The sequence below is a fragment of the Fulmarus glacialis genome, unplaced genomic scaffold, assembly GCF_000690835.1.
Source record: "Fulmarus glacialis isolate BGI_N327 unplaced genomic scaffold, ASM69083v1 scaffold12534, whole genome shotgun sequence".
Lineage (NCBI taxonomy): Eukaryota > Metazoa > Chordata > Aves > Procellariiformes > Procellariidae > Fulmarus > Fulmarus glacialis.
This window is the reverse complement of record NW_009207462.1, coordinates 13780-27090: the sequence shown is the minus strand read 5'-3', so window position 1 is coordinate 27090 and position 13311 is coordinate 13780. Positions and strand designations below refer to the sequence as shown.

Genomic DNA, 13311 nt, shown 5'->3' with positions numbered 1-13311 from the left:
GAGGATTGTGCTTTTTTAATAAGAAACAGAATTAGGATTTTTTTCTGATGAAAATGAGAGTTTATTTGGAATCCTCCAGTATAATACATGTATTGCAGCCTTGGGCTCGGACAGAAAAGCTTCTATGAGTATTAGCTATAAATAGTAAGATAATTTCTGCTGTTTTTTCTGGCTTAATTGAGTAATGTAAATGGAAGCATGCAAACAGCAGAAATGATGGAAAGTAAATTCCAATGCTTTTTATTCAGTTTGATAGGGTTTCTTGAATGCTTTTAATTCTAGGTAATTGGACCTTTGCTTTTACAGAATTCTCTCAGTCTTCCTGCAGGATCAATACAAGTTCAAGGCCTAAATCTTGAAATCGTTATTCACTGTTCCATTTTCTTCTTCTGTCTTTGCACCGTAGTAAAGTGCCACCTTTATTCTATGTTGCTTACATTTAAAAGTGGGAAAAAGGAAAGATTTTTAGACTTCCAAGATTGCTGTGCCATTCTTTTAACATCAGTTTTTCCATCTTAAACTATCAAGACAAAATATGATTTTTAGGATAGAGATTATGCTGTAAACTATAGGAACAAACATTATGAACGCAGACTAAGTTTTACAATAAAATTTTAGAAATTGGCAGAGCCTGAGCCTTGAAGGCGATTTGTGCATCTACAGCTGGAGCAAGCGCAGTCCAGCGATGCAACTGTAACGTTAAAAATGAGACAGGGCGGCTTTAAGAGAGAAACAGGAAGCTGTAACGAGAATCCAGCTGAATTCTGAGCTGGGGCACTTTACCCTGAGGCTGCAAATGAAACAGATGTGCTTGCTGTGAATTTCTGTAGTATCTGGACTTTTTTGTACCAAAGGTGGTAACACTTTCCTTCCTGTGATTTTTTTTTTTTTCTTTTATTTTGGACATATTTTCTATAAAGGGAATGAAATGGAGAAGTTGAAGAAATATCTATCAGTGAAAGATGAAGATCAGTTTTATCATCAGGGAGCTGTGGAGTTGCTAGTCTTCAACTTTCTGCTTATTCTTACAATATTAACAATTTGGTTGTTTAAAAACCATCGATTCCGCTTTCTGCATGAAACTGGAGGAGCTATGCTTTATGGTGAGTATAAATTCAAGTGCCAGCTTAACATGGGGCTAGTTGCATATTTACGATCAGGCACTTGATCTGAAGTGCTGACAAAGCTCAGAAAATGTGCTGAATGAAATGTCATCAGCTCCATAACTGTACGGTAAAATAATAATGTAACAGCATCTCTCATGAAGGAGCTAGAGGCTGACTTGTTAAGGGAGCGACTATCATAAGCTGGTTATCCTCACGATGTGCACGTTATGTTCCTTTATGGGCAAACAGCCACTGCATGACACTTTGGGAGTTAGGGCGTTTACTGTTTTCAAAAGAATGAAATGCCCACAGTGAAAGAGATTTAATTCGCTTATTTTCCACGTTTGTTTTATATAACATTCAAGGGTGTTAGACAAGGAGCCTTGTGGATACAGCCATGTTGTCTAATAAAGTTTAAATGATCTTGAGATTTTTCTCTTGGTTTTTCTCTGTGCCTTTGAAAAACAGACTATGAAGAATGCCTCTCTCAAGTCTTCTCTGAATGCTGTCATTGTACTGTAATTTCAGTTTGCCTGTCTGGTCCTAATCTTCTTTTATGAAGTTTTGCAATATTGTGTATCACTTTCATGTAGAACTTTCTGCATTGTCCACTGATAACAAGTACTCACTAGTTTAATGGTACATACTTAACATGTATAATGATTTTTCTCGTCATTCTCTCTTACTGTTGTTTCACTTTGAGAAAAGTGTGTGACTGCCATTTCTGTTACCATAAAACACATATAGAAGGGTGACAATGTCAAAATGGAAGATATAAACGAACAACTCGGTCATTACGGATCTAAATGCCAGCCTGTTTTAACTCAGACTCATTCTATGCACATCACATACTCTAGCAATGTAATACCCAAAACTGGTTTTGTTAAGATTGCATATTCTGAAGAGTATTTTTTTATCATGGCACACCACATGCAAAAAACCCTATGGAGGTTCAACTGCAAGCCTGCAACAGAAAAGGCAACTCACCCCTAAATTTTGAGATAAAAGCTTCATTTGCTTTTTCTATATCAAGCATTTTAAGATGATCTCAGTTCCATAGGAGGACTGCAGCTGAAGATCACAGTCTTCCTTGTATCTCTTTCAAACTATTTCATTAGATAAATTAACTGTATGAAATTTCAAGAACACAGGCTATTTCATCTTCTTGGCTCACTTACTATCTTCACAAGTGATTTGATACTTTGAAGGAAAGCAAGCAAACAAGAAACTCTTGTATTAAGCCAGTCACTGAGCCCGTAACACCTGGGTGAGGAAGTCTGTGGGATCTCTTAATTCTCATCTGCCTTGAGTTTGTTTTAAAGTTGTGGAAAAGTATTTATTTGATAATATGCCCTTTTTCTAATCATGAAATCTGTCGCACATAGAAAACACACTTCAACTGAATCAGTTGGGACTGAAATATACATCACACGATACTTAGTTAAATGCAATGGTTTTCATTGTCAGACATCAACTAGATTGTTGTTTAACAGTTTTATGGGGTACAAACTACTTAGCATCACTGAGAATACATTTGCTCATTGCATTTCTATTAACATCTCTCAAAAGGAAACCATGAAACACTGTGCAATGTATTCATTATGATCAACTTGTAAATGACAACATTTTTCTAAATACATGAGTGACTCTTCTATAGTAGCTTCCTTTACACTATTGTGCTGTTTCCCACGTGCGGCTGATGACATTTGTTGAAGACTTAGACAAAAGGCTATCAAAATAGAAATGAAATATGGGGGAATACACCATTACACAAATAAATCAGTATTTAATTAGAGTTTTATCTATCTCTCGGTTCTATTTTGCTGCCTGCCCAGAACATAATCTGCACATCATGAGGACAACCAGCTCATGATATTCTTTTGATCAGTTAAAGATTAGTGCTGCAGCAGGACAGAGCTTTTGAATTATTAAAACATTCGTGAACAAAGGAAACATTCCTCATGATTGTAAATAAACTATCTATTTAGTCTTGCATTATTTATGGCAACCTTCAAACAGGGAAAAAAGCTTATTCGTAGGATCCAAAAAGATCATGATGTCCTTCTTATCCTTAAAAATTTTGGATATGGGTCTAGGTATCTTTAGCATTGTGGAATAGCAATAATGAAAAGAAAGTGGAATTTCAGAAGTCATGATAGAGGTCTCGGATCAACAGGCAACAACTTTGAGAGAAAATCTTCATGGCACCAAGCACTGACAGTGAGCTAAATCCTGCCCTTACTTATTTATTTCCTTCATTATCAGAACAATTCTGATAATTGTACAAACCAAAAGTCTCTGCCCTACAGTTTGCGCTACTCTAGCCCATTGAGCTATTTGCTAGGTACGTGAATAGCAGCACAAGAAACCTATAATTTTGCTTCAAGTGATAGAAGAATATGACTTATTTGCCACTTATTTGCAGACTGTGTCCCGCGGTATGATAGATGGGTCTGTATTCCTTATCAAGACAGTGTGCCATTAGGGGTTTAGGAGTGGAAAGGATGGAGAAAGTGAAATATGAGGAAGTCCAGGGGGAAAAAAAAAAAGCACAGAAATACAAAAACAGGAAGAAGTTTTACAATTACTGCAAAGTGCTGAACAGCCACAAATTGAACACTAGGAACAGCCTGATAGAAAGTTCTATTTAAACAATAGAACAAATAAAAGGGTTGTTTGGGGTTGTTTTTTGTTTTTTGTTTTTTTGCATAAGCTTTGTAGGAAAATGCAGTTTTAGGCTGAATAGTTCCAGTTAAAGAAAACCCCATACTGGAAAATTGTCCATTTAGAAACTTTAAAAACTGAGTTGTTTTTTTTTTTTTTATGAAAGCAATGGTTCAACACTAAATATAGCTATATTTAAATAAAATCTTTCTGCAGTTGCAAAGAAAAAAAAACGAAGCATTTAGCATAACGCAGAATTAATTCACAATAATTAATTCAACAGGTATTCAACATTATTTCACAAAAAAAATTATGTGTACATATATATGTATGTATATACATTTCAAGGCATTTAGTTTGAAAGTATTTAAACACGCAAATTGTTTCATTTGTTTTGACACCAAACTGAAAAATCACTCACAAACAATGAAGAAGAATACAGACTTACCCGTTTATTCATTCCTTTATTTATTCCTTTGTTTTCTAGTATCTCAGAGAACAAATTTTTCTGCACACTGTAGCTTGGTTTGACAAACAGACCCCAAATAGTAAACTCAACTTACTTCCTGATTTCTGTATATCAAGGAGGCAGGTGAATATGAAAGAGTAACTTTGTGCCACCCAGAAAGGGAAGAGCATCCTTTATATACATTATCAGCACAATTTTCTATACAACAGCATAGTCAGAATTAGCATGGTAGATTATCTACACAAGCAGTAACGAAAACTGAATGCCGTTTCTCTCAGATAAGAATAGGTGGCCCCTCTCTTAGCACTAGACCCCAGAAGATGGCCTCTTAGTACTAGACCAAATAAAAGATTTAAGTGCCTATTAGCCAGCTCCTACCCAGGCTGGTATCTTTAGATACCTCAGTCATAAAATGTCAGGTGCCAAATTCTCCATATAATACATAAGTCATGGCCCTCCACATTAGTGGGGGAATAGCCCAGAGCTAGCACAATGAAAGACTGAGTGTAAGTATCCAAATTTCTCATCCTCCCCAGAATTTAGGTATTGGGCTACATACAGGTGCCACCAGTTACCTCTGATTAAGAGGCTAAAGGACTCGTGCAGGTAGGCAGCCAGAATTAAACTTTAACAAAAAAACTAACAGACAAACAAAAAAAAACCCCACCACCAATACAATCTGTGCCTTTTATCTCTAGGTTAATTAGCAACTTTGGTTGAAATTGTTCTCAGCTTGAATAGTTGTCACCCCTAGGGAATGTGAGATACCCATTAGGGTGGAGGTGAAGCTGATTGAAGATGTACCTGCCTCCAAAGTTGTGCTCTGTGGGACTAGTTGATGAGACTGGAAGGAAAATATAAAAAGGATGAATGACAGAACACAGTCATTATAGCACTCACAAGAAATGACTTTGTGTTGCAGTGGTTCGAGATGTTTCCTGAAGTTTTGAGGGGATTGGAGGGGTGGGATTGGAGGTCTACCATTCTCTTTTTCTTCCCTCCAATTGTTCAGGTCTTGACAGGTGTGCAGTGGGAAAGCTGACTCACAGTAGCCCTTCCTCAGCCTCTTCTGAGGATCCCATGCAGCATGTTTGGAAGTGAGGCACACCTCAGAGTTCTTGATTCCACTTTGGTGGAAGTGTCTAATGGTTAGGCAATATGATTCTTACACCTCCTAAATCCATTATGCCTCTTGTGTGGAATAATTGTAGTTTCCTTCCAATTGTGAGTGTTCGGAGTACCCCTAATTCTCAAAGGCAGCAATGGATGTAACAAGTCCCAAAAGAGGAATCTCTAGCCCTCCATAAAAATAATGAAGAGTACTTCCTTGTCTTCCTGACTATGACATTCATAATGAAGAGAGATTGTCAGGATTCAGAGGAAAGCATGGGAAAATCATGATCAAGGCAGAAACTGACATTTTCTAGTGGGTAGATGAAGAGAGGAATAGCATTCTTGAGGCAAACAAAGAAATTTGGAAAAAATTCTAAAATATGTGGGAAAATCAAGTAATGGCTAAAACTGCATCTTTGAGTGTCATTATTAAGGAAGGCATTTAACAGCTGACTAGATAAAATCCTGGGGAAAAAACAGTCCTGTTTAGCTCAGGAGTTTGGCATGAGTGACTTAAGAAATCCCTTCCAATGCTCTCATCTATGATTAAGGATTTTATTCTGCTTCCACTGAAGAAGTTGGAAAACCTGCATTGCCTTCAGTTGAAGCATGACTGAGCTCTAGTTAGAGTGAGATTTAGCTGCAAGATCTTACTTCAAAGAACAATTGAGACTTTTTTAAAGAAATCTGTAACATTAGTTACACCCTTTTCTGTTTCAATCTTGCATTTAAATAAATGTGCTTAAAACATGAATTAAATGAATCCTTGGTACTAGTTTGGAAGGAAAATTTCTTAAATAAGGGGAAGCTGAGACAAAAACATTTATAATTGGATTTAGACTCCTAGAATACAAGATAGGTACTCTGCTTTGTGCTAGGACACTAAAGTTTAGCATAAGAGTTTGCGTTTACAATTACCTACATCCTTAGCTGATGTAATACTGTTTGAAACTTTTTTATTCATGTTAACCAGTACCTTAGTATAATACCTACTTGTGATATCAGGTAACAGATGCAGCATCAGTCCTGACTCATCTTCAGAGAGTTTTAACTGCCAAATTCCTAGACTTACATGGTAAAGCCAGGCTTTCTGTGCATACCGCTATGAAAACAGAACTATTTGTACAGAAGGTATGTTTTTACATACCAAACTCCATAGAACTTTGTGAGAATATTTTCATGTTTAATTATTCTGCCACAAAACACTGATTGCAAGGAAATTAGAAATTATTAGTCTTTTTTCATAGTAGATAACATCCTAATGGTATTTCCCAAATGTTTTTTTTTTTTCTTTGAATGAACTATAAAGAATGTTTCACAAAATACAAAAGCATGGTTTCAGTTTGGAAGGGAGAGTAGTGGAAAGACTACATTATACACCTATTTAAAAATTAATTATTTCTATTAGAATATAATCTGGGTTCCTGAATTCTATCATGAAAGAAATGTTATATAATGATTTAAAGCAGAAAGTGCATTCCATAAATGACATATCTACTAAAATATTAAATACACTTTTCCCAGATTTTTAATTCACTGGGGGTTTTATATAGGGTCTTTGGCACATTTATTATTACTGAAGGAAGAATACAATCCCATCACTTATATTGACTTTTGCAATATAGTGTAGTGATAGCAATTTTCTTTGTCTGAACCTTCCATAGAGCATTTGAGAATATTCTGAATCAACCCATCATTATGGATCCTGTCCACATTCTGTTCAAATTTAATACATTATACAATTTCCTTGAGAACTACAAGGACCTCAAAGCCCCATTGATGCCCTGAGAATATTGATTGTTAGAATCTTCTCTAATGCAATTTCTCCAATATATGTGTGCTGTTGGATACTCTCACAATTTCCTTGTTCTTTTGTTATCATTTCATTACCGGGAATACCCGATAACAGAAATGCAACTGAGACTATAGTTTAAAACACTGAGTGATAGGAACAAAAATGGTAAAGGAAAAACTAAAAGTCTTCTATTCCAGAGAATAAGAAGGAAACATCAAGTCCTGTTCAAGCATCAAATGAAGTTGAATTTTTAATGTATTTGAAATTGAATTTGAAAATTAAATATGTGGTTCTTCTAGAGGAAATCTAGTAAAAATAAGATTAAAACCGTGACTGTTTTAACTAATTAATGGTTTCCTGGGTTCTGACTCATGATTTTGGACATCTGGTGCTGACCACTGCAGAAGTCATATTTCACAGTAGCACATTGCCTCCCTTTTCCCATACGTGCTTTCCCCCAAAATTTTGAGGAATTCCATCTTTTACTACAGCTGGATTTATTATTTGATTTATTGCAAAGATGCTGTGTAACTAAAGTGGCCTTGGGATTTTCTACTGCTTATCTAAATCCTCTACCATTTAAAGAAACCAACCATACTAAACAATAGATACAAAACAAGCATAAATGCGTATGCATACTAAACAAGCAATACAGCTGTTACTCTGTTGTAGCATCAGTCCAGGAAGCTACAAACTTGCCTTACATGTATGCTAGAAATCTGCAGTTCAGAGAGTCTCTGTTACGGGAACATGTGACAATAACAAAGACATCCTATTTCTCTCTCTAGGCATTTATGATGTTTTATCACCATGGCATCTGATTACCGGATAAAACTTAAACTTTAACATCATATTTTTCAGGTGCCTATCAGCTATTTCCTGTAATTTAATTTCTTTTTTCTCTTTCATTAGGAAGTATATCTATCTAGATGTTCAGATGTCTTCCATCAATATTTAATCTGAGTATTCTTAGCATTTTATGAATGTGTTTGTAATTAGTAACTGTAAAGCTGTTCATCACATACATGGGACTTAAAGCACATAGGACATAAAAGAAGCATGGAAATTAAATTTGAAACCAAATCCAAGTCTCTGAGGGCAGTAATAATCTCAGTAATGTTATCTAGCTAAATATTAGTCACCTCTCCTGAAGTAATCATGCAAGCTCCCACTAGACCCAACAGAAAGAAGCGTACCTTCCAGAGGACAATTGCTGTTAACAATTCTCTGTTAACTGTAAAGTGAGCCAAAAAGTCTCTGAGGGCAGTAATAATCTCAGTAATGTTATCTAGCTAAATATTAGTCACCTCTCCTGAAGTAATCATGCAAGCTCCCACTAGACCCAACAGAAAGAAGCGTACCTTCCAGAGGACAATTGCAGAAGTACATTTTCCTCTCTGTTAACTGTAAAGCGAGCCAAAATGTCTGTCTTAGATAAGAGTCCTAAATTGTAGATAATCAAATCAATTAATACCAGTCTTAACCTTCTTTCCTTCATCCTGCTTTTATTTTCCCATGTTTGTACAGTTTCAGATATACAGTCTTCCGTATTCAGAAAGCAGAATGTGCTTGAGGATACTGTGTCAGAGTTTAGCCCCCATGAATGAAGTGTGTAAAATCACCAAAAGCACCGCTGATTTTTGTATGCTCAGTACAGCACATTAGTTATGCAGGTATCCTCCTCTGCATATCTACTGAAAACACAGTGGTTGAACAACTCAGTTAATAACTGTATCAGAATGATTCCAGCAACTGGGTTACAAAAATAGGAGTACAACTGAGCATATGTCAGACCAACATCTGTATTCTAATGAAATGACCATTTTGGAAGAATATTTTATGGCCATCCCCAAAGTGTTGAGTGAGGTGTATCTCTATGAAGGTAGAAACACTGAGAAAGTGGTGTCCTAGCTTTAATAGAGTTCATTTTTCTTCAAATCAATAATTGTGTAGCATCAGATACTTAAAAGTACCTGAATCTCTTTGGTTTTGTTTTTTCGGTTGTTTTTTTTTTTTACTCTCCAGGCCTTGTAATGGGATTAATTATACGATACGCAACAAAAGCATCAGATGTTGAAAGTGGAACTGTTTATGAATGTGAAAAGCTGAAATCTGGGCCATCCACTCTACTTATTAATATAACTAATCAGGTCTTTGAATATCAATACAAAAGAGAGATCAGCCACCACAACATCAATGGTCACCAGGGCAATGCAATGCTTCAAAAGGTAAAACCTACCTTATTTTTGTTCTAAACTGTGTAAGATACTTCTTTTATTTACACCCTTGAGAGAGGAAAACAAGTTTCAAGCTAAAATGTGACACAGAGAGAGGGAGACTATTCTGAATTTAGGGTGAGAAGGGTAAGTGAGGAAGGAGAACAGGAAAGGAAATAAGGCATGGTAGAAACGTGACCATCATTTAGCGTACAACTGGCTGTGTGCTTGCAGAATAGTTGCCTGAACTCTTCTAGCTGACAGTCCCGCCTCCTGCAGACACTGAGTTCACTCAGTGAATAGCAGATGTTACCTTGGATTCATCGCCACCAGAACTTTCTAAACCCCACTGATATCTTTATTTGCCCTCTGTCTTAAAAGTGACTTGCTTGGCAGCATAATGCAATGGAGGTTTACCCCCTGTATACAGCAGAGGTAACAACAAACTGTAAACATTTTACAAAATATAAACTTGTAAATATGTAAACTTCCATAGATAAGGGGTTTTTTTTATAATGCTTAAATGCATTACAGCATTCTCATACATTCATTCACTACTGCAGTAGTCCTCAGAGGGGATTTCACTGGCTATCCCCAAGCTTGGGGAGTCAGCATTGGGCAATTCAGGCTGGATGCAAAAAGGGAAGTGTGGGAGGAAGTTTACAGTCTTTTACAACATCATGGCCTTTTCTGTTTTCCAGTATATAACAATTAAAATATTTTACTTTGTTAGTATATTTTTCCACTGCCCCTTGCAATATTTACTTCTTGAATGTTCACTTTCTTAAAAAATGACAGCAATTTAAAGAACTCATGAGTGCAGAGGGACTTTTTAAAACCTGGATTTTATGCTCAAAGATATCACATGCTCACATGAAGCTTCTAAGCCCTTACCAGTGTTTTTTTACAATATTGCAATATATTATTTTGCTTTTTTCCAAGTATTGTTGTTTATCTACCACAGTAATACATGTTCCTGTGTATTATAGTGGTCATCATTATAAAGACTTTTAAGTTATGCTTAGAATGTACACTGGGGAACTCAGCAGAATTAGGATTTAACCATCTGCTCAAATTCCTTGCTGATACAGCACCATTGTGTGCCTGTCTGTCGTTACTGCCAGACTCTTGCCATTCTCAGAAAGAACTAGACTGCCAAGGACTATTAGAGCTGTGGTGGGTGGAGGCAGGAAAATACTGTGGCAGTCAGGCTAGTCAGATTTTGCTGAATCTTCATCCTTTTTCCTGCTAGTCAGTTGGAAAAGGTTTGTCTTAGTCAAAGTGTGTGTTTAGTTTCCAAGGCATATGTACTAATACATTACATTTGAACACCTTCATCAAACCTAGTATACTGAAGCTGACTTGTGTTATGAGAAAGGAGGAGCACTAACTCACACAGAAGTTTTTGTTACCCTTACAGGGGATTGCCCAATCTTCTTTCCATAGTCTAACTTCGCTGGAAGATTCTTAAAAGTCTCAACTGTGAATTGTGGGTTTCTCTATATTACTGGAGAGGCCTCAGCCTGCCGTGATTTTCACTCCTTTTTCCTTTAAAATTATCTGGTAGATGCCCTCTTAAAAAGAGAATAAATAAGAAAGGAAAGAGGGAGGAATTCAACAGTATTTAGGAGAAATAACAATTCCTGACTGGCAAAAGCACTAACATAAAAACCAGAAAACATGATCACACTATGCATGGTTTTTGTACAACTGTAATTCCCTTTTGACCTCAGTATAAGAGTTTACTAAGTGCATTTATCAGAAAGAATAGACTATGCCATGACTTACAAATGTGTACCCTTTAGAACATGGTTTTGAATAATAAAACATGCAGTCAGGATTTCTGATGCCTGTGGAAAAAATATTTTAACGTATTTGCTGAGTTAATTCCAAAATTAACATTTGAAGCTGTTAGTTCTTAAGTGAAGAAAATCCTTTTCCTATTATGCTTTAAATGAAGTTACCAGCACAGCTAAAGTTGCCAGCACATTATTTGCCAGCTAGTTCTTTTCAACTTTATAATTCAAAGTAAGCAGGATGGAAAAAAAAGCTGAGCTTTCACTTCCTGTTTATCAAATCAAGCTATCTGCTAGTAAGAAGACAGAAGTAATTTTGTAGGCAGGTCTTACTCTTTTGAAGCTAGATAATTCATCTAGAATACCGTAGCCTTAAAATACCATTTTATCTGAACAAAGGAGCTGCAAACCATTGCAGTAATCAGTACACAGGCTTATTAAAATACTTTTTTCTCCAGCAATGCTATGGTTTTAAACAGGATTCTGTTTTATTGAAAGCTACTTGTAATGAATTGCAGTGACTGAATATTGTCCTTGGTCTCTCTCTGTGCCTGAAGTTGAAGGGAAATATGAACAGTGTACCGACAACAGCTGGAATAAGAACGTTTGCCTTGCCTAACATCATCCTCATGCTAGCATTACTTTAAAAAAATTAGTGGGTATTTTATAAACTGTTTCTGGCTGTTGTAGAAACAAAAATGCATGTTTCACGTGAATGGGGCAGACATTACACAGGAATTTTAGTGTAACAAACTGCATAACAGAGGACAGAGTGGTGTCTGCTGCTGTGCCAGCCAGTGGCTTGGAACAGGAACCACCAAGAAACTAACACAGCAGCATACCTTCAGTTCTGAAAGCAAATAGCACCTCAGCTATGTGAATTCACCATGTGAATTTCATGTCTCTGTAGGCAGTCCTTTTGCCGAAAAGGATTATTTGTACTTTGCTAAACTTACATTTTGTTAGGAATTAGAAATAGCTACTTACTGTGGAGAGTCTAGAGTTAGTTTTGTTGCAGTTAGGCCAAAACTGATTGACTGGATTGGACAGATTATATTTTACGAGACGTGTTACAATGGAAATGATTCTAGAGAAGCAGTCAACAGATTTACTGAGAAACTTTAGGACAACAGAAACCTGTGCTGGCAGGTTAGCACAACTGATTATACAATTACAGTTTAATGAGTTATGTCGCATCTGAGCTACATTACCTAGCCACATGAATGTTCCTTGCCTACTGAAAACATGAGGTAAAAAATATTTTTGATCACTTTTAGGTTAGCTCAAGTGAAGTAATGAAGATGGTCAAAGTGTGCACAGTTTTCATGTGCCGTAGTTCAAGAAAGCACATATTAGCTGACAGCCAGTGGTTCATTAAGCAACATTAGCAAGCTCTGTCTGTGCGTAAATAGATATGCTTGAAAGGAAACATCACATTGGCTTTGGTAGTGCAGGTCTTGTCTTTTATCACCACTCTGTATGTGGGGAATTGAGGCACAACACTGATGATGTGTCTTTCCTGAAACTGAACAGGAATTCCATGTCCGAACCAGGAATGATGCCATGGGACTGTCAAGTTGGATGTCTGGTAGTGCAGATACTATCACAGGTAACACTGCTTGTATGTGTTCCCTGTAAAATAGTGCACAACTGATTTCCTTCTTTTAAGGAATACTTTTCAAGTAGTATTCTACTTATATAAGCAGTAAGGAACTACACATTAATACTTGTAAGAAAACAACTGAGAATAACATTCTGGCCTACAGGCATTGAAGCTGATCCTGAGATTAATCCTGATGAGAAGTTACAATTAAAACCTATCCTATCAAATTAAATGCTACTTTATTTGTCCTTACCCTCTCTTCTGTCCTTTCTGGCAGATGACATTTGATCCTTCCATCTTCTTCAATATTTTGCTGCCACCCATTATATTTCATGCTGGATATAGTTTAAAGAAGGTATGTGTCTCTTTCTTATATTACAAAAGTGACTGAATGTGATTGCTATTTTGTAGATCCAACAGGCCAGTGACAGAGAAAAGAGTCAGTTAACAGTTATATTGCGTGGGAAGAACTTGACAGGAATGAAAGAAAATGAAAGATGCATGGACCTCATTCTGTTCCCTTTCTGCATCTGTGCAAAGATTTGATTG

General features: G+C 36.4%; 1 protein-coding gene across 1 annotated transcript in view; it reads left to right on the top strand.

Annotated features, from left to right (window-relative positions):
• Nucleotides 1-760: 760 nt before the first annotated feature.
• Nucleotides 761-13311, top strand: part of LOC104075573 (sodium/hydrogen exchanger 9-like) — a gene marked incomplete at its 3' end in the record, with an annotated part of 13064 nt that continues 513 nt past the window's right edge. Inside the window, exons 1-3 of the mRNA XM_009576122.1 lie at nucleotides 761-1103; nucleotides 9173-9375; nucleotides 13040-13117. Coding sequence (XP_009574417.1) covers nucleotides 929-1103; nucleotides 9173-9375; nucleotides 13040-13117 — 456 coding nt within the window. The remainder of the gene's footprint in view (nucleotides 1104-9172; nucleotides 9376-13039; nucleotides 13118-13311) is intronic.